Here is a 26,206-nt window from a genome sequence, read left to right as displayed (position 1 = left end):
GTGCGGCCCGGTGGTTGGGGACCACTGATTTAGATTACATTAATGTTGATGCAGAACTAAGTTTTCTAAGGAGTCAGGAACCAAAGAATAAAAATCACCTTTTCAGAGGGTATCTCCCCTGTTCACACTCCGTCTGTCTTACAAAACTGAAATTGAGTGCAACAGTCTGTCACAATAGGACTGTTTCCAGGCCATCGGACAGGCAGCTGGCTGTGCCATCGAGCCTGAACGTTACATAAGCCGACAGACTCTTATCTGGACAGACTCGTGCTGCTGGGCCATTGGCAGAGTGACAGGCTAATGTCATGGGACTCTGGGAGAGAATTAGCATACTAAATCTGTCACAAATCGAATAACTTTTCTGATATTAAAACAGAGCAGACTATGACGGTGAAGATTTGTGGAGAGTTAGGAAGTTCTATGAAATTTAGCTTTATTTTGCTGTAAATTAAGCTAAGATACACCAAACTGATAATGAAGTATTGCTGGCGGAGCAAAAAAGTTGCTCTTAAATACACCACAAATACTATAGTCAATGGCCAACTAGCAGGTACATTCTGTGCCTGCATAAGAGAAGTAAGAGAAATTAGAGCCGTCTTCTTTCTGTCGCACTGAAGTCTTTGCCCGCTTTCATTACTTTTGCATTCATTTTCTTGTACTGATTTGTCCTCTAAATTCAACAGCCACTCAGATTATCTCTCTTTCACCGATGGTGCTGCTGCAGACGTATGCCAATTTGACAATTGGCCCAAAAAGCCACAGAAGGGGTCAGACTAGTGTCAACCACGTGGAATGCATCAGTAAAACCAAGTAGTTTGCTCAGCAATCTGTTGATGTGTTAGGGGCTTAAGAACAAGTTGATCCAAATAAATCATTTGAGGGAGTTTTGTAGATGTTTCCATTAGCTTTTGTCTCTCGCTATCGATCTATAGTTTAAATGATCCAAACAACAAACAATATATATACAATGTACTATATATATATATATATATATATATATATATATATATATATATATATATATATATATATATATGCTTCCTTATTTCGTTCTTTCATTTGTTTAAACTATAATTCTATTGGTTGTTTTGACTGGTTTGCTTTTCTACATCCTGTTTTTTTCTACTTAGGTATCAGTTAAGTAATTTTAAATTAAAAACGATACTGAAATGAATACTAAATTAATTTGTGAAAGGTGCACAGCCTTGTTTTGGATGACATACAGTACATTTTTGGCTTGTATAGGTTTTGAAACTGATGCTATTGATGTAATGTTTGGGTTTTAAAAACTTTGTCAGTAGCTTTAAGGATGTCAATAACATCAGCATGCTCCATTAAAGTCTAGAGAAAGGAGGAGGTGGTACAGAATTGTAGTGTGCCACTCCTTGTGCTACTGTCAGTTAAGTTGTTTGTCTCCCTCCCTGCATTGCTGAGGAATCGACCTCTCCGTTGCACCTCTGATCACTCCTGTCTGTAGTGTGCACTTGAGCTGGCCTCATCACACCACACCATGCATACAGATGCGTGTTTGAGCATGTGTAGATTAACGTTCGGTGGATTGGACCAGTATGGAGCACTGCAGCACGGTATCTCCTATATTTTATTTTATTTTTTAAGGCAGGTGGCTGGTGTGGAGTGGGGATTTATTTTGTATGTATGATCAGGCCACTGTGTAGGAGAGGTTGTGATTAAAATTCAGCACAGAGTCAGATTGTGGATCAACTTGTGTGGGAGAGCAAAGCATAAAGTCAGAGAGAGAAAGAGGCTGCAGAATAAACTGCGCCCTTTTGTGTTGCTCACTTTCTCTTTGTTTCTCCAGTATGCACACTTATGATTTTTTTTTGTCTTCTCCTGATTTCCAGTGGAGAAAAACTTGGATCCCCTCAGTTTGTGGCGATAAATAGAGTGCTTTCTTTTGCATCTCAGATTTTTAACTACATTTAAGTTGTGGTGGATAAATAAATAAATACATGTATGCAAACTCTGTGCTAAGTTACAGAGCCCCTTTGTTGTTTTAATAGTGAGCTGTTGACGTAATATTTGAAACTGGTGGGTAGTGATGGCCTATAATGCCATTGCATCAACATAAAACCATAACATTTTGGGTGTCCAAAGTTGAGTCAGATCTAGGGCTGGGCGATGATGCAAAAAATATAAATAAATAAAAATTCACAATATCATGTTTCATATCATTCAAGATTGATTTTTTTTCAACCACTATATTATACTTTACCAACACTAGTAACTAACTAATTTACCAACACAAGGCAAAAAGATTTAATAGCCAAAAACAAAAAATATTTAAACAAAATATCTTCTCTCTTCATAATAAAATAAACATAAGTGTTAAAGAGACTCTTGAAACTTGATAAATAAAATGTTAGAAAGTTTGTGCAACTAAGGTAGATCGACATCTGTTAGGTGTCAATAATAATGATACAGTAAACCTCAAACTCTATAAACAAAACAAATTATGATAACCAAATCTAAGCTTTCAAGTATAGGAACCAGCCATTATTATCCAAATACAAACTACAATATTACAAATTGTGAAGTTGGGTGACTACATTACCCCCTATGCTAAAAACTCTTTCAGATGGGGAGCTAGTGGCTGGGATGCACAAGAAAAGAAACCAAAAAGCCACTCTGGGGACATCCTTACATCTTTTTTTTTTATTTGCTTTTTTTTTATTTGCAATCTTCCCACTGCTGCTAGCCACCGCACTCATTTTCGCATGTGTTGTTATTCTGACCTGAAGTGGCAAGCATTTTTTCAGAGGATGACAAGATTATGGAGAAAAGTAAATACCGCTGCAGTGTTTGGATGCGCTGTGTTTTTCTGAGGTAATTAGTCTGCTGTTATAACTGAAATCTGTATATTCCATACAAAGTGTGAAGCAGATTGGTTTTACTTGCATGAATTGTGGTGCGCTCAGGGCATTCGGAAAAGTTCAGATGGTTTGTGCGCCTGGAAAATGACACCTTAAAGTTCTTGGCACTGCTTCCAAGGCTCATGCTCAGCAGCCATATTTTAATAAAACTATAAAGCTTCATACTGAAACTACATACCGAATCTTTTATTTTACCGATATTAACAATGGTGTTTGGTCAATAAATATTGGGTAACACTTTACAATAAGGTTCATTATTTAATGCATTTACTAACATGAACAACACTTGTACAGCATTTATAAATCATAATTAAACATTTACTAATGCATTATTAACATTCAAGTCCATGCTTGCTAACATTAGTTAATGAACCATGAGTTAACATGAACTAACAATGAACAACTCTATTTTCATTAACTAACATTTATTAACATGAATATATACTGTAGTAAATGTATTGTTCATGTTAGTAAATGCATTACTTAACATTAACTAATGAACCTTATTGTAACGTGTGACCAAATATGGATACCGATTTTTATCACCCAGCCCCAGTCACATCTTACCAAATCATAATCTTAAATTCTCTCAACTTCAGTTTCTGACAAAAATACTGTCTTGTACTAATAAAGGCAAAAATGGCAGAACTTTTTGAAAACATAGTGTCTGAGTTGGACATTATAGGGCGAAAACTTTAAAGTGTTTAGTACACTCAAAAAAATTACTCATTAAATTACTTAATTGAGGGCAGGGTTTCCTTCCAATAAATTTATTTAGCAACAACTAAAAAAACTATTTACACAATTAAATGAAAATGAGTTGGTCCAATATGATTTTATCAAATAAAAGTTTAAATACATTTGTATTTTTATTTAACTGAAATTCAAAGGTCTGATAATATCATGTATGTCGATTATGTGTTGTACATTTTAGAGTTTCTTAGTTTTATTTGAAGTTACCTAAATTAACTAAAAGAGACATTTTAACCATATTACATATGCAGTTAATTGATAATGAACTCTGAACTCATTTTAGGACAATTAATTCTCATTGAACAAAGCAACAATCTGCGTTTTTGTTAATTAAGCTGCTAACACCCAAAGCATGGGTGCTTTTGAAAAATGGTAATCTCAAAAGTCGAAGCATCACATGAAAATCTTCTAAATCTTCAAACTAAAGTGAAGATTAAACTCTTAACTAGTCTTTCTATTAACTTAACACAATAATAGTTTTATTGTCAACATTTCCCTCTCTTAATTCAATCCCACGCAAAGCATGATGGGAACTACAAATCCCCTAAGCAGGTAGTTGGATCAGAACAAAACGCTTAACTTAACTTAATGGACTGAACAAAAAAAATAAATTAGGCTAGTGTTAGTAAATGGTTTGTTAATACTGTGAACTGTGACCGCAAGTTTTTTATTATTTTTTTTCCATGTTAATACATATTGTTTCTAAAAATTTATATTCTAAGTACAAAAAATGCTATTTATTTGTTAAAGTGAATTTGTTAAGCTGTATATGGTTTTAGCATCATATGTTGATGCAATTGAGAGCAAGGTCCCATAATGAAAGTGGGAAGCAGAAATAAATGGAAAGCACTCATGAATAATAAACAGCTAGTATTTTTACAGTACTCTTAATGGTTTTAGCTTCTAAAAAGCTTCTAAAACTTCTCACAATTTGCCTTTTATTAAAGAGATTATCAGTTTAAACATTACATTAGTGAAGAAATTTGAATTGCCACTGTGTATGATACGTGCTATATAAATAAACTTGCCTTGCGTTGTAATCAGTAGTTAATAATAGTCAATAAACTTCTATGTTGGTTGTGTGTATAAATCATTCATGCTAAAGAATCATTCATTTATGATGCAAAATAGCCATGCAAAACTGTTATAAAGACAAGCAAGACTTAGCTTGTCTTAATTATTACTCGAAAACAACATAAAGCTACTAGCTACTAAAAACATGAGAAATACTGTTGTAAATCTACCATAATTGTCCCCCACAAAAGATAAAGCAGAAGGTTTTAAGTAGGTCTGTCTTTTATAAAACCATGAAAGATTATGGCAGTGTTATTTTATTTAATTTTGTATCACTGTTAGTAGAACTGCACCATTCTGGCTAAAATGAGAATCACAATTTATTTTTTTTTTTGCTTAAAATAAAGGTCACGATTTTCTCACAATTCTGTAGATGTAAAATAAAGGTTAATATGAGTCTGTAATTATTATAGTTTTTTTCTTGAACATATGGTAAAACAACAATAATAATATTATGTGTAGGTCTACTGATTTCGATAAATAATTATTTTCTACTTATAATAATTCTGATGTTGAATTATTATGTATGAGATGTATGCTTGCAATCTGTCATTGACAACATTATTAGACCATTTATTCACTGGTAAAATTAGACATTTGTCATTATCTGATTACCTCTTACATTATATTCAACAATATATAGGCTAAATTAGGTATACTGACACTGTTAAACATTTATTTTCATGCACAACTTTGTGTTCGCTATGAAAGAAAAAACATCAAATGCTTGTCGCAATCATAACTCTAAAATGCAATATGATCATTTAAATGATGTGCACGCTTTCGGTTTCATTTTCACTGCTAAGTGCTGTTCATACTTCGCGTGTGGCTCTCAAACGATCACTATATGCCACAAACGTGAACACAGCTGTTGCACTCCTGCATCCAGGTTAATCATGAACAACTCAGTGTGTATGCGCTAGTTGCACTATCACGGTCTGATTATGTTTCAATCAAGGTTTATATCCATCAAATACGTAACATCTGTGCCAAACATTTCAACTGACGAACATATTAACAATAATACAACCGTATAGCCGAATTAAATGCATGCATTGGCATGTTACAGCCATAATGAGGATGATTACAGTATGTGAAACTCTATATAGATACAGTACATATTGCAATGATTTCGGGTACTTACTTAGCAATGCACGCACACATAACATTATATGCACAATCCTTTTTATAACTTTAAACTATCAACAACCACCACTGAGCTATATTCTAGCAATCGTTCTTCCCGCTCCCTGGTGAATTTTGGCATAGTCCATTTCACGTGAGATGGCAGGGGTGAGTGGAAGAAACCAAGTCGCGGGGCGAATATTTTCTACAAAAATAAGTTATGATTTCTTATGTGGCCCGTTACCAATTGTTCCTCTGACCTGGTGCAGCCTGGTGATTGGGGACCACTGGTCTAGGAGGTCGAATTGAGATCGCAATCTTTTTTGGATTGATTGTGCAGCTCTAACTGTTAGTAAATCCACACCTGGTTAAATTACAGTAGGATGTTCTTGCTGAATCGTGTCAAACTAAATAAACAAAATGAAGTTTGATTCAGTCTTTGTTGGTCTGAAGATGCTCATTTGCACAGTTTGTTCATAGTTAAGATGTCTCCAGCTTATTTAGTTCATTCATAAGATTCAGTGTCACTCTGAGGGTGCTTTCACACTAGTACTTTTGGTCTGCACTCGAGTTCGTTTGACGTCAGAGTTCAATACATTTAGCTAGTGTAAATGTCTTCTGAACTAGGATGTGCACCCACAAAAGAGGTGGTCTGGGATACGGTTTGTGCAAGCTCTAGTACAGCTCGCTTCTAATATTAACGCAATAGTACCAAATAACAAAAGTGAACCACTAAATGTACAACAAACTTTAGTTTTCATAACGTTCATTTGTGTGTGTATGTCTGTGTGTCACATTTACCTTGGTGAAAAGCAGGACTGATCCAGTGCAAACACAGTGATAATGTCTGCGTGTTTCCTTCAAAAATAACTTTTGTAGACATCGTGTGATGTTCTGAACGTTTTAATATGTTTGCGATTAGAGGCAAGAGGCTCTCTGTATTTTCATTTTGGTAACAAAAGTACATTATACTTTGTAGTAAATACAAAAATTTGTAGTAAATACAAAATAATAAATCCCACTGCTTTTAATAAAGAGTTTAAATGTACTATTAAAAATGGGTGAGTCTATAGTCTGGGACACTCCAATCTGATGGTCATTAGGCTTTGTCAGGCCGTTGGTCAGGGTCGGTGTGGCTAGTGGTTTTGTCATGTTTGGTGTGCCACATGGTAAGGCTGCACGATTCTGGCTAAAATGAGATTCACAATTTTTTTTTTTGCTTAAAACGAAGATCACGATTTTCTTACGATTTTGTAGATTTCTCAAACGTATGAAACAAAAAAAACAATAATAATATTAGGCCTATGTGTATCGGTCTACTGTTAGTTAAAATGCTAAATTTTGTATAGACTTGGAATGGTGGACTTGAATAGACTTTAAATTTTGTCCTGGTCATTAATGCACAGTAAAGTGATTACATCAGAATACAAGTATTAATAATTCTGGAGTTGAATTATGTTTGAGACATATGCTTGCCTTTTTTTACTGGTAAAATTAGCCATTTGTCATTATCGGAATGCATTTCCCTCTTGCAATGCATTATATTCAACATTATATAGAGTAAAGTAGTTATACTGACTCTATTAAACAATTATTCTCCTGCACAACACTCTGTGTTCACTATCAAAGAAAAACATATCAAATGCTTGATGTAATCATAACTCTAAAAAAACGATATGATCATTTAAATGATGTGGGCGGTTATGGTTTCACTTTCACCGGCGAGCACGTTTATGTCATGGCTGCTGTCCCTTTGAGAGAGAAAAAACATAAATGCAAGTCATACTTCCCACATGGCTCCAAAATGATCGCTCTGCAACAAACTGCTCATTGTTTACAACTTTATTACCTGTTATTTACAGACAATGCAGGTCATTAAAGTGTGCATCCTCTGTGCATCAGTGTGTTGTGATTTTGCGGCCGCAAATACATCATAACATGAAGACAGAAATGACATTTTTGGGTGAATTATACCTTATAAATACAGTATACTGACCATTTGGACGTGTCCACATTGCTGATCAACGTAAAACAATGTGAAGACTTGTGCTACTGCCTTTATGCGTCTATCCTGAACTTGATAATTTAATTGGTTGATGCTGGATTAAGATCGTGTAGGGGGTTCAATCGAGATCTCAATCTTTTTTTTCAATTAATCGTGCAGTCCTACCACATGGCACCTGTCATCGGGTTAAAGTCAGAGCTTGTTGGCCCTATTCAGCAATGAATCGGAGTGCGAGTTTTATGAATTGAAGTGTAATGTGTGATGTAGCTTGCTGTGTTTAGGCACAACATTTAGGTCCCAATGAAACCAGACAAGAGCCAACGCAAAGCAACAACACAGCTTTGTATGAACTGTCCTTATGAAACTAACAGCTCTCATCATTTTTTTAAATTTAAATGAATAAAGAAAGAAGCTATAAATAGATTCCTCACTGCCTTGGTGTCATCTGTGTCATCGGGTGATTCGCATGATAAAAGCACGAACATGCTAACAGTCAAGTAAACAGCATCTGGTAGATGTGACCATGTGTTTACGTTACTCCTGAGTGGCTGTAGTGCTGCTACTGTAGCTTTAACTAAGCATTAACTTTATATGAAACAAGGGAAAATAAAGCATCTACATGAGTTTTTCAGACTTCTATCAGTTAGCCATTTTGACTGTTTAGAAATCATGTTTAGCTTCTATCCATCTTTTTCTTTTTTTCTCAAATTTGATGCCAAATTTATCAATCTCTCATTCACCCCCTCACCAGCCCTCCCTTGGTGTTGAGCAGATGGCACACCAACATGTCATTTGCCATTTTCTTTAGGGTCGCCTTCTTCTCTTCTCACCCACAAAGGTCGTTTACAGCATCATGTTTATGTACAGTAGGCAAATTTTTGGTTTGATCAGGGTATTTTGTTCCTTTTTTTTCTCCCCCTCCTCCCATCAGACAGATGTCTGTGAATCCAAATGACCCAACTTGGGTGATCATATCTTTCTCTCTCTCTGGTGTAACGCTTTTGGCTAATGAACAAGTGTAACCACTGCTGTGGGTGAGCTGTTGAGGTGGGATTGTTTCTCAGAATAATTAGCATGGCCGGTGTTAATTACATTTTGTCCATTGAAGGTGGCAATTACTGTCGTTGACGTGAGTCTGTGAGTAATACACTGGGTGTTGGAGGACTGACTGATGGAGTTTATACAATTATGATGTAATTGAATGTCTACAATGAAGCTTGCATGTCAGTCAAACCTGATACTTTTTGGTGTACTTTTTTCCCCATTATTAGTTAAATCATAATTTTATAAGGATTCTATAGGATGAGATTTGTCTAAGCACTTGCACAAAAAAAAAAACATAAACATATTTATTTTAAGTTGACAGTCACCACTAAAAATTTGGTTTGTGTAATCATTTTGAAGATAATTCTATATTATTAATTAATTTTTTTAGTTGTAGGTAACACTGATTTAAAATCCTGCTGAAATCAATCTATGCTGTAACTCAGACCCCATTGAATCCAATGCAAAATCAACAAAAAGTCGCAAAAATTTTCGCTTCTGAAAATATTTTTAAATGGTAATGCAAAATAAACGCTACAAGTAATCTCTTAAAACTTCCAAGTATAAACCATATAATCAAATTATATTTATTTCAGTTTTGCAATTAATTGTTTTACATGCTTTTATGTTGCATACGCAGCACATGTAATGTGATCTGTTAGATTATATTTCAATAAATGACATCTCGCCTGCGCCCTCACAGTCATTAGATTACATGGAAAGGGAGAATTGTTTTGAAGCTAGTGCAGTAAGCAGACGTGGATGAAACGTGAGTGATTTACATGTGAAGTCAATGCAAACATGAGATTAGACATCCTGTGTGTGCGAATTGGGCGTTTTGCGCGTTTGATGCGCTAGAAACCTGCAAAAGAAAGTGTGAGCAAACATCTAACAAACAGAGCAATAGAGCAGAGAGAAAAGTAAGCAGATTACAATGATGGAGATTGGTTCAAGGATGATGGGCGCTGGACGTGACCGAATTGAAGGACATTATTTGTGCTTTACATGTATGGCTGGTATTATGATGAGCGACAAATTGATAAGTATTCCGTTTAACTCTTTCCCTGCCGTTGACTAGAGAAAAAGCTTCCCTGCCATTTGAGTTTTACTGCAATTCGTGTTTTAGATGTATTGTAGGGAAATCCCTAGCGGATGTCCTATGTGTGAGGTATATGATGTTAGATGCTTCGTGGAGTGAAATGTGAGAGAAAGTAAGACCATGGATAAAAAATCAGATACTTTTTGGTGTACTTTTTTCCCATCCTTGGGTAAATCATAATTTTATAAGGATTCTATAGGATGAGATTTGTATATGCACTTGCACCAAAAAAAACATATATTTATTTTAATGCAGAAAAACAAACAAAAAGTCCTCAGAGGTAACTCAAATATTTGGTCGGTGCTCTTTGGGTAAGGGATTCATCAAAACAACAACAGGAATCAGTCCAAGGCACTCGAAAAATGTGGAAAATTGTTGACAGTCACCATTAAAAATTTGGTGTGTGTACTAATTTTTGGAGAGAATTCTGTATTGTTAAGTCGTTTTAGTTGTAGGTAACACTGATTCAAAATCCTGCTGAGTTCAATTTATGCTGTAACTCAGACCCTGCTGAATAAGTGGAGTGAAATGTGAGAGAAAGTAAGATCGTGGATCAAAATAAGAGTTATACAACCTTCCTTTGACTTACTCCCTACCGTTTTAGATCTGTTTTAGATCTTGTCTTGACTTATGATTTGTGTCATTGTCATTGTGTCAGATTTTACACCTAAAAACTAGGGGGTCTGGTAACTGTCATTCTACTTTAGTTGTTCACAAGCAAAAATGTGTATTTTAGCAGTACTGTTGCAACACAGTTAATGACTAAATGAATATTAGAACGTCATGATGCATTAGTCATGTGGTACAGATCATAGCTTACAGAAAATTCACTTGTTGGAATGAAAAGTTTTAGGATATAAATTCTTTTACAAGGTATAGGATCTCATAATCACAGCAGCTGCAACATTCTGTGTTCCACAAACAAATGTTGTTGTTTTTTCTCAACAGGCAAATGGTTTTATAATTTATTAACCGTGAAAGATAGACCTACTGTGAGTTTCAGTGTTGTTAATTGATGGTATATGCTTTTGTTGAAGTCATCAGTTCACATTTATTGTTCATTTTTAGTGTTTCTCTCTTGTTTTTCTGTCGTTTTCTAAATTCATTGTAGTTCACAGTACACATTCTTTTTCTCAATTTTCTCTTTTCAAATACAATGCTTAGCATACATAAGTACACCCCTCACAAATATTTTAAATTCATATTTTTAATAGGAAGCTATACAATATTATATTTGTGCATAAACATTAGATTAGTCAGTATGGAAGCCTAATCTGGAGCTTATATCTATCAAAATAACTGACGATAATGGTCCAAAAACTAGTACACTCAAATTTATGTTAAACATTAAATAAAAATTTGTAAAAATCAAGACAAACAAAAAAATGTAAAAATTTTATTTTTATTTTATTTATTTTTTTGCAATGTTTTGCTTGAATTTAATTGTATTATCTTTTATGTTTGGTGACTAAGTATGATTTTAAGAAATATATCTGTCTGATAAATGTGTTTTGTTTAAATGCACCTAAATACATTGCCTATATTCACTGAGAAATGGATAAAAATATTAATCTTCAAAATAGGCTGTACTCAATTATGCTGAGCACTGTATATAGTATGTTTGATTGGCTGTGATTATGGAAACTCGACTGGTTAGGCCTGTTTTTTGTTTATTATTTTTTTTATTTTTCCCCCTACCACTAGATTCCAACTGAAGATAAAGTAGCATATAAGAGCAAATTATATTACATATCCATGAATATTCCTTAGGGAAAATGTCATTTATTTTTAAATATGTTGATTTTTTTTTTTTTACATTTTGATACTATATTACAAAGGTTTCAAACTGGCTTGCTGGAGGACCGCAGCTCTGCACAGTTTTGCTCCAACCCTAATTAAACAAAGCTGATCCAACTAATAAAGTTGTAAAAAAGACTCTTTTGAACGCCTCGATTGTTTGGATCAGCTGTGTTTGATAGGGTTGGAGCAAAACTGTGCAGAGCTGTGGCCCTCCAGGAATTGAGTTTAAGACCTATGCTATATTGATATTCTCTCTTCAAAAATATATCTACAGTGTAATAAAACTTTTTATTAAAAAATCTGAACCAATCTGGATTTTTTTAAAGACACTTAGCATGAATTTATAAATGAAAAAACTAGATGGAGATTTCATCTGTGATCTGTCTGTTTAGTCCTTACTGACACTTCCACTTTCTCTGTGTCTCCATGTCTGTCTGTCTCTGTCCGTCTGCCTCTCACTCTTTCTTCCACTGGATCCACAGGCCAGAAGGAGACTCCTTCAACAAAGACAGGTCTGTGCTCACGCTTTTTTCATCCAATCTCCATTTCTCCTCCTCCTCCTCTTCCTCCTCCACACTGCACTCTCTGACTCCTGTAGTAGCGCACGCTCCCTCAAGTGACAGAGGCCTGCTCTATCTAGGGCAGCCTGAATGCATGTGGGACATGCCATCGCTTCTGATGACTTATTGCCTCCCTGTATGAAAGAGCTCTTGCATCTGGAGCAGGTTTAGCAGTCGAACAGCACAGTGCGCAAACTGAGAGGGAAGTGTGAGAACATTATCAGAACAGAGCGATCAAAGCATTTGGAAATCCAGAATTATTACTTGGCTGCAAGACTCCCTGTTAGCCGTTGCCGTAGTGACCAATATGCCCAGTGTGAGTATGTTAATGGGTATTGATATGCATGCCGTTTGCATTCGCCCATATAGTGAACGTGAACATGGGCGTCAGTGGTTAGTCAGAAGTTATGAGTAATAACCCAGCTGTGTATGTGCGTGCGTGTGTGTTTGGTATGTAGGAGGGTTAGTGGGTGCAGGGAAAAAGGTCAGATTTGGATATGTTGGGAATGTGTTGCGTGTTTCGAAGCTGCATGAGAGTGACTGAGAATATTTTACATTTTATTTTTGGATTGTCTCTTGGTGCTGTTGTTATGCCCATTCCTCACCATGGGCACGAGCCGAGGATCTGAAGGATAAATGATTGGTTGTCATGGCAACACCTGTAGATGAACTGGATTGCCGAAAAAGTTGCTTGTGTAATACATAACCCATTCTGTGTGCATGTGTTTGAGATTTGTATGTGTGTGCGCACTCCACACACAGCTAAAGGACACAGACAACTGTGCTGTAGAACAAGGCCGCTGCTATGTCACGTTTCACTATAATTACTCGTCGGATGCTTTTGTTCTCGCTCCGTCGTTATGGTTGTGGATTTAATTGTGTTCCTTCGACGTTAAATCGCAGAAATACATTCTCATAAACGTGACATCATTTATGCATTGTGCTATGAATCATACTTGCGTTTGTTTGTCACCACAACACTAATGCAAGGTTGCAATAATTAATAATGAAATGGTTTTCATATCCCTGCTCAAGCTGATATCTTGAGCCGGCAGAGGCGTGAACGTGAGCATGTTTTAGGCTAAGTAAAAGGTTTGCTGCGGGGTTGTTGAGAGCTGCTTTCCCACCCCAGCAGCTCCTGCAGTCCGCAGTCAGCAGCAATGCATCACTCAGGCCTCCAGGGCATCAGCCTCTGCTTCCAACCACTAGCCCTGGATCTCTGTGTGTGTCTTACAGTGCGTTGTAACTGGACGCATGATGTCATCTTTTTTACATAGAAATGCACAAGTTGCTATTTTCTTGGTCAATTTTGAATTCCATTTTTATTTACTTTATTTATTTATTTATTTATTTATTTATTTTGTTTATTTATTTATTGGTAAATGTTACCTGCTGATGATCTCCAAAAACTCCAAAAAATAATTGACAGCATATACAAACAAAATGTACTTTTACTGCATTTTTTAATCATAGAGCATTATTTACAGAATTATTTCAAATTTAGTTAAAATTAAAGAAAAAAAAAAGTATTTCAAATTGTAAACATATTCATCATTAAAATAAATATTTAATTTTTCCCCAAACTGCAACAATACGAACTAAATCTGTTATGTCCCACTTGTACATTTTAAAAAGTCTAAATATTCTAAATTACGTGGCTGAAAGAGCTTCACTTGCACGTGTTGCAAATCCTCACAATGCATACCCATTAAAAAACATGCTGCATTTTCCTAAAATGCAGACAAATGTATAAAAAAGGCTGTATTTTCTCTTAATTCAAACAATTTACAAAAACATGCAGCATTTTCTCACAGCACAAACAATTTACGAAAGTGTGCTGTATTTTCTCACAACGCTTGCAAATACAATAGAACACAGTAGAAATCTTTCAAGGGGACCAAAAAACATCACAAACATTGCTGTGCTATGACTATTGCTCAGTGGAGTTGTAGGTAAACTTTTAAAAGGTGAGTTTTTTTTATTTTTTATTTTAACATTCTGATTCCCTTGTCTGTAATTCAAGAGTTAGATATTGGCACTTAGATATTGCTTGATAATATTAGCAGGTTTGGCATGCTCTCTAGGGAGAGAACCCTGAGCTCAGAGATAATTGAGCCCAGGGCTCCCACCTGGTCAATTAGCAAATAAAGGGGTAAGAGATCAGATAGTTCTGGAGAGCTCCCCCTGGAAAAGGAGGACGATGGGGTGGATGGGGGGAGCCTTCAAGAACGATGATAAGAGAGTAATGCTAGATGGGCTATTTATAGTGAGTTTGGATTTATCATATTGGCTTACTAATGATTAAGGATGGGAGACCAGGCCTGATCAATCATATCAGGTGGTCCACTCAAAATTAGTTTGTGAAACTTCACTCAACCTAAATAACTATAGCCTAAATAGTTGGGTCTTCCACGTTTTAGAGTCCTCTTGAAACATTTTTACTGTGTTCCCTGCTAATTGAAAGTGTTATGAGAAAATGCAGTGCCTTTTCAGAAATTGTTTGTGTTGTGAAAAAATGCAGCACATTTTTGTAAATTGTTTGCGTTGTGAGAAAATGCAGCTCGTTTTTATAAATTGTTTGCGTTGGCCACTAAAATAAATGCTTTGAAAATAAATGTAATAAATTTTTACACATATTTTGTATGTAGCGTTGTTCTATTATTTTACAGATACTTCTTGTTTTAATCTCTTTGTAAAGCCCTTGCTGACAACTTAAATATGACTAATGTTCTCTCCCTGCCTTTCTCTCTCAAAGCAATTTTGACTGTCTAGCAGATTTTTTCACTCACGCAGCAAACATTTTAAAAATAGCTTGAAAGAAAAAAAATGAGCAATGACTTAAATTGCATTTTAAACCCTGTACAGTATTAATCTATCAAAATTCTTGCTGTGGGCTAACCTGGAGCACTGAGGTCAACTCAAGTTCAGGGAAACAACCTCTGTTGATGCTCCAGTAGTTCAGCATGTGTTTTACTTCTGATACTGAGGAGCTCTATCCGGTCGATCACTGCATTTCTACACTGTATAAAAAATGATTATGCCAGTTAGTTATTACAACTTAAGCTTTTGAGTTAAGTTATCTGGATTGAATGTGTTGACAATTTCTACATCAAAATTATATGTCCATATTTTTCCTAAAGTTAGCTTAAAAAAAAACACCATTTTATGAGAGTTCAAAGAGGTCAAATAAAACAGATGTGTGTCTTTTTAAACAGACATGCTTACTAAATCTGTTTATTCATTCATTCATTTTCCTTCGGCTTAGTCTCTTATTTATCCAGGGTTGCCACAGTGGAACAAACCACCAATTATTCCAGCATATGTTTTACGCAGCGAATGCCCTTCCAGCCGCAACCCAGTACTGGGAACAAATCTGTTTAGACTTTTTTTTTTATTTACTTGTAAACATTGATCTGAAACTATGTTTACAATGATAACCTTTGATCAAAAATACTCAAGTAAGTATACGTAAAACATGCTTTTTGGGCCACAATAACAAAGTAATGAATCATCTGATTGTCACATCCTCAGTGAGCAAAACAATTAGTACTTTATTGCAATTAGTGAAAAGTTAGTTAAATCAACACTGCCACTACTAGATGCTACAGTACTTGTGGTATTACCAAATCTAAAAATTAAATACATTAATATGCAAGTGGTTTAAGATATGCCGGGTTCATATTCCATGAAAATCTCAGGTGCTTTCTTTTAACTAAACTGTGTGAAGCCCTACATCACATACTTTAACTTTGGGATTTAATGTTGGATCTCTTTAGAAGCTCTCAAAGGGACAGAATTGTAAAGCTCTTTTATGTGTTTTTTTCATGTAATATTAATTCGTCAATAAGAGCTTCCAGGGACGGTATCTTATTTCTGTGAACAGATGTACTTGTATTGTAGAGTAATGAAAAATAATTTCATGTGCTAAAATAAGGGTCAACGAGCATTGCTTTGGTAGGGACCAAATGTATGCTTGTGCATTTCTGTGCAATCAGCTCCTGAAATTTATCGTGTGTGTGCAAAATAGATTACCAAACATTCAGCAGAATGCAGAGGGAAGAACAGCTGGGAACATTGTCTTGGGGCCTGTGGCACAAAAACTGACCTCGCAGTATTGGCCAAAATTGATGTTAAGCAAGGGAAAATAAATTTCTTTAATCTGTATTGCTACCTTGATGTTCAATCAATTTTATAAGCATCACATAATGTTTTGTTTGTGATAATGCATTGAAATATATGCATATTAAAGAATGGCACTAGAGAATAGCTGTTTATCAAATACAAGTGAGAAAATTATTCAAAATTAAAACCTGATCCTATTATTTTAAGTTTATTCATAATTATCTGAGGGCTGTTTTGGTTTTCTCTGCTTTTTTGCATTGTAAAATAAAGCCCATGTTTTTGAACTTATAGTTTACTATATTGTACAGTATACAGTAAAAAAAAAAAGTTTAATTGGATTTACACAATTTAGGGTAAGTGGTTGCAAACAATTTAAATGAGCTAAATTTAAACAAATTAAGTTGAGCAATACTAAATTGGATATATATTTTTTTAATTTAGCCCATATAAATTGTGTGCAACCACTTACCAAAAAAAAAATGTAAATCTAATTAATCTTTTTTTCAGTTTACTTAACCAATAAAAGTTGTATTGAAATGCCATCAAGGGTCTACCTCAGAGTTTTTGCAAAAAATACACTATGAGGGCTGTGGAGCACTGCAAGCAAAGGGAGGAGTGGGCATGGCTGGCAGAGCAGAGCAAAGAGAGGGGGGGCAAACAACTGTCAGTTGGCTCACAAAATAAGACAAAAAAATTACACACAAAACATGAGGAGTCTCCTGATTTTATAGTTTTACAAAGTTAAAATTCAAAAAGAAATAAACACTAAGTAATTTATTGCCCTGCTACATATATGGATTTTTGCAATTTCATATAATAAATGCACATAACCACGATTTGGTATATCATTATAAAAATAATCATGTTTATATGAACACTATAAATGAGGAGGAATTCTCTTCTCCTAAATCCCCGGGTCTGAATGTAGACACAGGACAAGAGACCTGCTGCACTGCTATCCACTATCTTTTCCAACCATTACCCTTGCAAGTAATCTTTATGATTTTAGACATAGGCAAACACAGCAGCATGGATATAGGCAATGTGTCTGAATGGTAACAAACTCAATTGATAAAAGACAAAGTCTGCCATCCTCCAATTCTTGTACAGCTCTCTTGACAAAAATGCTTGCTACACACAAACAGCTTGGCTGTATTGGCAGCATCCGCTTGTTAAGTGTAACGTCATGCTAAGTGGCTTCTGGGTCCAATCGCTATATAAAACTATTTGGGGAGACTCATCAAATCATAGAAATAAGCATCTACAAAGCAATGTATTACTTATGAAAATAAAATTTTTTAATAAATATTTTTTAGAGGTTTTCACCTTTATTTGATAGGACAGTAAAGAGAATTGACAGGAAAGCATTGGGAGCAGAAAGAGGGGAAGGATCGGAATAGGACCGCGAGACGGAATCGAACTCGGGTCGCCGTGAGCAACGGAGTGCATGTGTTGACTCACTAACCACTACACACTGGCACTTTTGAAAATAATGACTGCAATATATATGTCCATGCCTAATATCAGACATGCCTATTATCAGATGGTCTAATACTGCGCACAGCCTCACAGCTTGGCAGGTCTATCATGCAAAGCATGTGCAGTTATGAATAATTAAGAAGCAGGGTCTTATCATAGGATAAGAAAACTCAGTCTTCTGGACAGGCAGATCGGCGCTACGTCATCGATTTTGATCCCGCCCCAATAATGATTTAAAACACGAAAATTAAATTAGCTTACAAAACCTCAAAACGGTCCAGTTTTATCCACAATTATAGCTAACAGATGCTAATGTTGTTTTAATTGATGCCAAACACAGACAAACTTGTTAAAATCTCAAAGTACTCAAGGGGTTCTTGAACCTTTAACCAAGTTTTGAGTAAGTTTACATACGGCTAGTGGTCTTTACTAAGCTTGATGTCCAAGTCAGGTCAAATAAACACACAACTTGGGCGCATCAAAACACAATTATTAAATCGTAAACATCATCCAGTGGTGTTAACACACATTTAGAGCCTCCAGCTGAACAGATATTCAAGCAGCCATAAATTTAATATGCACTTTCATGGCTTCAGCCTCTGAGTGCACTATCAGGTCGATTACAGTTTAACTGACAGCCGTATCTCCCATCTGAATACTGAATGACTTGAAGAAATCGACAGAAATGCAACATCAGGAAGTGTTTTCTGTTCATGATTAAACTATGCGGCGTGAAACTGACAGCCCACCTGAACAGTTATGACAGATTCCGCCAGCTCAAGTGGAGTGTCTATGTGATAAAGGAAGCGGGTGCTGCGGTGAAATCGCATTGACAGGTCTGAACAGGGCTTCTGCTGTGACCTCCGCTAATGTGATAGCCCTCAGCTTCAGCTTCAGTCAACCGTCAATAGACCTTAGTCATGTTTAATTTTACACCAAAGACAACGAGGATGTAAGAGACTGGTGATCAGTGTGTACAACATATCCTTTTGTGTATTACATTTCTAGAGTTTTTAGGGTTATTACTATTTTTATATATATATATATATATATATATATATATATATATAAAATGTTTCTTGGTTAACAAGACTTATTTCATTTTAACAAATCAGTAAAAATTAATATTGTGTCAAGTTACAAGATGAATTGTTTCTATATATAGAGTATGGCTAATATACATGAGCTAAAGTGGTGTTTTATAAACAAATTACAGGAGGAGCACGATCTGTCTTTGGCGAGGCTAATTCATCACAGACAATCATTCTATGATCCAATCAGCTCAAGACCAATCCCCTAAAAAGAGTCTAACACGTCATGCCCTCAATTTTCTCTTGACTTTAGCATCCCTCCACCACCCCAACTCCACACTATTAAACCAGATACCTACTTAAACCATGAGGGGGGAGCGTTCTGGAGCCTGGCTAGACACTATTCCTCTATGATAAGAGGAATAACACGAGTCTTTCCGAGCTCAGTGTCCTTTCCCCGGACAGCATGCCAAATACGCATATTCTATTCAGTTAAATATCTGTGAGAGTGAAATCGTAAATTGTGATTATAAAGCCTTATTTCTTCATCTCATTTTCTAATCTCATGATTATTTTAAAATCATTCTAATATTTAGATCTATGGTTTAAGGCAGGGGTGCTCAATCCTGTTCCTGGAGATCTACCTTCCTGCAGATTTCAGTTGCTACCCATATCAAACACACCTGAACCAATTAATTAGGACCTGAACACCACGTGATAATTACAGGCAGGTGTGTTTGATATGGGTAGCAACTGAAATCAGCAGGAAGGTAGATCTCCAGGAACAGGATTGAGCACCCCTGGTTTAGGGTATTATTATTGTCGTTTTTTATTGTTATAATTATCATATTCATCATCAGTTTTGGCAACAATTGAAAACTCTGTTAAAAACAATTTAATCAGTTTAATGTGTCCTTGTCGAATAAAATTATATTAAAAATATCTCACTAACCAAAGTTTTAAACCTCACATTTGCTTTCATTGTAAGGAACAAAAATCCTTATGGACATGTTGTAAAAGGTCTACTGTAAAGTGTTTTTTGGTTTGTACATCAAAGAAAATGGCATCCGAAAAATCCTAATTCAATTTCAATGCAATTCATCTTTATTTCAATAGTACTTTTACAATAGATAGTGTCAAATCAGCATAACATCTAATGAATTAAAATAGTGTCAGTCCAGTTTTCAGAGTTAAAGTTCAGTTTAGTTCAGTTCAGTGTGGTTTAAATTACACCGCTGAAAGTCCAAACACTGAAGAGCAAATCCATCGATGCGCAGATCCAGAAGTTCCTAATCAAGCCAGTAGGGTGACAGAAGCGAGGAACAAACTCCACCAATTGCCGAAAGTGAAGGAAAAAACCTTGATACCAGGCTCATTTGGGCATAACCATTTCTCTTCTGGCCAAAATTTTCATGCAAATATGAAAGACTGCTGACACTAATAAAAATAACAAGGAGTAAAAAAAATTTGTCTATACAAATACTGTACTGTATTTTTTTATAAACCTTAACCCATAAAGTATGTGGATTTTTGCACAAGGATTTTTTTTTTGTGGTTTACAGGAGATCAGGATACGTGCATGCATACATATTGACACAAAATGATAAAGTACAGTGAGAAATAACACAGTCAATAATATTTGATAGATGTATGGATGGATAGATTTTCATCGCTGTTCAAGTTGGATATGGCCTGAGTGAGGAAACATATATTTTATGCCTAGATGTTTTAGTGCATAGAGATCTGTATAGTAATAGAAATATCTTTTAGTTTTGTAAAAAGCAACAAAACCACAAAGATCATCTATTGAGGAGAAATAATGCAATTTTAAATGGATAGTTCACCCAAAAATCATATGTACTCACTATTTATTCTCTCCTAAGTGGTTTTAAACTTTTAAGAGTTTCTTTCTTTCTGTTGCACACAAAAGAAAATATTTTTAAAGAAAGCTGGAAATCTGTAACCATTGACACCCATAGTAGGAAAAACAAATACAATAGAAGTCAACGGTTACAGGTTTTCTGCTTTTTTCAAATATCTTCTTTTTTGTGTTCAGCAGAAGAAAATTAAATGGGTTTAGGTCAAGTGTAGGCTGAGTAAATGACGACAACATTTTCAGATTTGGGTGAACTATCCCTTCAAGCTTCTCCCCCTTCCCCTTAACGATCTAGGCGCAAAGTCTAAAGAGCATGGCGCAAAAGCAATATGGACGTGTCCGAATCCACTTTTGCTATTTTAAAGAATGGAAAAATACGCTCTGTGCCCTGGCGCATGATCTAACATGGTTGTGCTTATTCTCTTAATAAGTTATGGATGTTTTGAGCATAACATGCATTAAACCAATCAAAGTCTCCCATTCTCTTTAAAAGTCAGTTGCATCATGCCATAACACATTTGCTATTTACATGGCATACTTTGTAAGTGGAAATCTGAATGTTTTACTAGCGAGAAAATGGTTAAACGAACCATCTGGGATAAAGAACGAGCCTCCTCCATTCTGCCTTTTTTTTTACTTTAACTCTACTTATTTCCTTTCGTGGTGAAAGGAAACAGTGATGTGCGCACTCCCACTGAAGACATCCATTAGCCTACATATTTATTTAGTTTGTTAAGCACAATGATTTGTTTCAAAACTATTTCTAAATTAAGTTTTGATTTCCAGCTAAATAATGAACAATAAATGAACAATTATTACAAAATATGGTATTCTTATGCCCCATATGCTGATGCATGCGTCTCAATCTACAACAAATCTAAACTTGTTTTTATTCAAATAAATAAAAATATGCATATATTAAGTAATACGGATAAAATAATAATAACATTATACAAATGCAAATTTTTGTGAATAAACTGAAAAAAGCCCCCCGCGATGAAGGCATGGATGAAGTGTTTTTATATTTAAGTCAAAAATAATAGTTTTTGTAACATTTTAAACCTTTTATTTTTTTCATTTGTAAAGATATTTGTATATTGCTGTACATGCAGAGTGTATAAAGCAATGTGTAAGCATTTAAATCTGCGCAGGCACATAACTAACGTACTCTGCACTGAAATTCAGACCAGTATTTTAGTTGGTGCGGTCAATGGTATGGTCTATTTCAGTTCCTCAAAATAGCAACGCACCAACAATGCGCCTTAACACACCTACTTTTTAGACCGAAACACCCATCCACAAAGTGGCACAAATAGATTTGCTATTTAAACTATGTGGCACAAAACGTGAAACTTAGAGTTACGCTGGTCTGAAAATAGCAACAAATCACGCCAAACACATCTTGCACCTTATTGCTCCGGGTGTATGATAGGGACCCTCTTTCTGCAGATTGGTTACAAATGTGTTTTGTTGCTCCATCTGATCCTCTTTTTGGCAACATTTTTAAGAAATCCCCTTTAACCTTTAGTGTGTAGTTGCACAGTCAGTACACAATGGAATATTTGGCCACAGTTAGTTTGTTGAAGCAGGTCACAATGTCACAGAAGTGCTCTCTTGTTCTCTTTTTTCCTTTCCCTCGTGGGCTTCAGTAGAAGTGTTGCTGGGGGAACGAGGTGAGTTATCACAAATGTGTTTATGTGTAAAGAACTGTGTGGGCGAGAGAGAGAAAGAGGGAGAGGCAAAAATGAAAAAGGAGAGAGATGTAGAAAGAAGAACAGAGGTACTAATTGAAAGAAGGAAGGAGTGAAAGAAGGAGTGATGTGCAAAAGAGAGGACAGTACAGCTGACAGGCTAATAAAACATGCAGTGAATTACAAAGGAAATGAGCCTTCACACACACACACACACGCACACACTCACACTCCCACGTCCTATAAAACACTCAAAAACCTTGACGGAAAAAGGCATTTACATCAAGGAATGTCACAAGTGTAAATGTGTATATAAAAAAGAATGTCAAAATATTCCTAACCAGTTTTTGTTGTTAATGTTGTGGATGAGAATGCTGCACTTTTTTTTCTTTTTTTTTTAGATTGGATGTTTGTTAAATATTAATGTAAATAAATACTGTCAGTTTTAAGTATATTTAGAAGCAATAAACATGAGAATTTTTCAGTAATATTATGTAATAAGCCTCATTAATGAAACAGCATAATGGCATGGAAAAAGAGGAAAGCCTTCACTGCACTCTGTGTTAATGACTATATAATTATTGGGGGAAAACGTGCTGTAATTCTGTTTGTTTATTTGAAAGCAGCAATTTCTTGAAGAGTTTTTGTGATGTGTTGTACAATATTGGGGTTTGTAATATAATCTAACTCTCATGAAATTATCTTATTGCAAAATAATAACATTTTCAGTTGGAAAAAGTTCCAGTTTTGTGCAAATAATTGAGGAATATTTTAGTATATTAAATTTTATTAAAAAGATGAGTTTTTAACATCTATTTTGGCCTTGACTGTTTTCAGTGTCACATTCTTCACACAAGTCAATTTTTTCCACAGTTCTTTGAAAGATGTTTTGTAACAAAAGAAATGTCCATTATACTGTCATTTTTGAATAAATTTTGCTTTCTCGCTGAATATTAGTATTCATTTCTACCAACTATCAAATCACAATGTCCAAACTGATAGTGAGCAATCAAATTATTTGTAATAGAATTGACCACTGAAATTTGACAACCCCTGTGTATCATCAGAATCTTTTATTACTCTGTACACCAGCTCAACATTTGCTTTTTGTCTAAATTATAATAGTCTTTATTTTTATTATTATTATTATTCTTACAGTTTGCTGTCTTTTCAGTCCATATGAGTTGCAGTGCATGTTAAAATCAGCAGAGAGCAGTGTGCGATACCTGCCTCTGTCTATTAGGGATGGCACCATGTTTCCCTCGACTTACATCAGCTCTTCTGATGGGTCCAGAGAGACTTGCAGAAGATGCTAATACGGTTTTTAGCACTCGAGTTGCTTGTTCTCTGAGGGAGATGAGTCTCTTTCTCTCTCTCTCTCTCTCTCTCTCTCTCTCTCTCTCTCTCTCTCTCTCTCTCTCTCTCTCTCTGTTTTTTTGTGGGATAGCGTATGTCAGCTGGTTTTGAGGTGACCACACAGGCATGATGGGGACGGACGCATGGGGACAGCCTTTTTTTTTTATTGTTGTTGCCGGGCAGCAAAACTGAGTTTTAAAAGTGTGTGTGTGAAAGGGAAAGAAAGAGCAGTTAAGGAAAGGGCTTGTTCGAGGTCATGTACCAATACAGACCTTCCCTTGAGGATTTGACTGTGTGTGTGTGCATTTCCAACAACTGTCCCAGCTGGACTTTTACCAGAACATTGCAACTGTGCTGCTTACAGCTATACCTGTCATTCAAGGAAACCACAAAAACAGATGAAAAAAAAAAATTTATGTAATATTTGTTCACAATGGCATTTTAAATTCTGTATTGTAATTAAGGAGATTAATCCTGGCAATGGAGTTCTGCAGTCGTGATGTCAAAACCCGAAGGACTTTTTCCCTCAAGATTTTCTTATGTTTTTATAAAAGGGTTTTTTCACATATTTATTTAAAAAATGTTGAAAAACATTGGAAAATCTCGAAGGAATTAGCAGTGAATTTGTTGTTAGAAGCTTTCAGTGGATTCCCATGTTATTTTTTGCTCATTCAGCCCCTTGAAAGCTAAAGTGTGTGTTTTTTTAAATGTCATTCCCACTTAATGCACATTTGTCAGTGGATTTCCCTTTACAAGAATAAATATTTTGAGGCTGTAGTGTTCTCAAAACATTTTTAGAATCCCACATAGCAACAAGCTCAGCCAGTGAAGTGAGTTTTGGGTGGGGCTTTTTAGCTTGAGCAACCAATTGGAGTTTTCAGAGACTTGTTTAAAAAACAATCAATATTTGTGCTCTTTATGTAAACTAAAAAGTTGCACTCTTCAGGTTTACCTTTGCACCTTTAAAAAGTGCTGTTGCACATACTGTAATAGCATAAAGTTCACTCAGAGGTCCCTGTTGACACCCACAGAATCACTCCTGACCGTTTCACCCCAGTAAACCCTGAGAACTCATGCCATCTACCTACACACTTTCACATCCTTCTCTTTCAGGCCATGGTTTCTATCCATCTTTCTTTCTTTCCCTTCTTCATCCTTCCCCCATTTCCCTCATACCTGTCCATTTACTCCCTCTTTGTTTTCTTGTCTCTTTGTCTTTGTCACTGTGTACTGTCCGCTCAAGCTTTAGATGGTGTTGAAATGTCTGTGCTGTATTATTTATTGGTGTTTAATGTTAACCTGACAGACTTAACTGGTGTCCATCAAGACTAAAGACAAAATTATTTTTTAATTGATCATGAAATGCTGGAAATGTCATAGCATTCTAGACTAGTAGTACTAATTCCAAGTGGATTTAAAAGTGTTACTTTGGCAAACCAATGAGCGAGCATTTTCATTGGTTGCTTAGAAATATATGTTAAAATACTGGGTGTCCAAATTTTAATAATATATAAAAATACTATATTTAAACATTTAGTAATTGTCTCTGGTCTTATTGGGCATGATTCATCAGTGCAAAAAGTCTTTAAACTTAACTTTTCCTGCCTAAAAATCAACCTAGTTTTGGTCAAGCCAAGGGTAAAAATGTTGCTATGCTAAAATCTCATAAGCCAGTCATGTCAATATGGAATGCTCCCAGTCCTGACTTGCAATATTTCCTCATTACGCTCTGTTTGGCTTGAAATGCATCACACGATGGGCATTAACTGCATTGTGAATGTCGTTTTATGTTTTTAATGAAGCTGAACACCTGTGATTGGCCGTTAGGGATCAGTCACATGCATTATTCAACTTACAGCATCATGATTATATTGTGACACCCATTATTAAAGCATGTGGATCAGTGTGCTACAGATGATTTACTTGAACAGATAAATTCATTCCATTTGTCATTTTTTTGGCATGACAACTGCACTGTGGAATAAAAGTGGATGGATATTGATTTTATACAGAACGTCAGGCACTGTTCACCACTCGTGCTCATTAAGCAAACCTCTGACAGAAATCTTGTTTTTAGGATTTCTGGACAAATCTAACAACAGTCTAGGATTCTACATTTGCTATTCTGACCAGAATTCTTTCGTTTAATTTTAATTTGGTTTGTTTTATTTGGGCAAATGAACTCATTCATGCCCATATTTATTAACTTTTTTTAAATAAAGGTTTTTATTTTTTTTACACAACACTGGCTCTTTAAATGGTACATTTATTTTAACAGACAAAAACATTAAATAATTCTT

The 26,206-nt window shown here is 35.4% G+C and overlaps 1 protein-coding gene across 6 annotated transcripts in view; it reads left to right on the top strand.

The window, feature by feature from the left end:
- iqsec2a (IQ motif and Sec7 domain ArfGEF 2a) overlaps positions 1-26,206 on the top strand; it is a 171,058-nt gene that overhangs the window by 3,111 nt on the left and 141,741 nt on the right. For 2 of the 6 annotated variants that reach the window (XM_087264628.1, XM_087264623.1), the window contains exon 2: positions 12,274-12,303. The exons of the other annotated variants lie outside the window; for them this stretch is intronic. In XM_087264628.1, coding sequence (XP_087120754.1) covers positions 12,274-12,303 — 30 coding nt within the window. The remainder of the gene's footprint in view (positions 1-12,273; positions 12,304-26,206) is intronic. 6 annotated transcript variants of the gene reach the window in all.

This window comes from Danio rerio, chromosome 8 (genome assembly GCF_052040795.2).
Source record: "Danio rerio strain M-AB ecotype USA chromosome 8, GRCz13ab, whole genome shotgun sequence".
In the NCBI taxonomy this organism is placed as follows: domain Eukaryota; kingdom Metazoa; phylum Chordata; class Actinopteri; order Cypriniformes; family Danionidae; genus Danio; species Danio rerio.
This window is presented reverse-complemented; position numbering and strand designations above follow the sequence as displayed.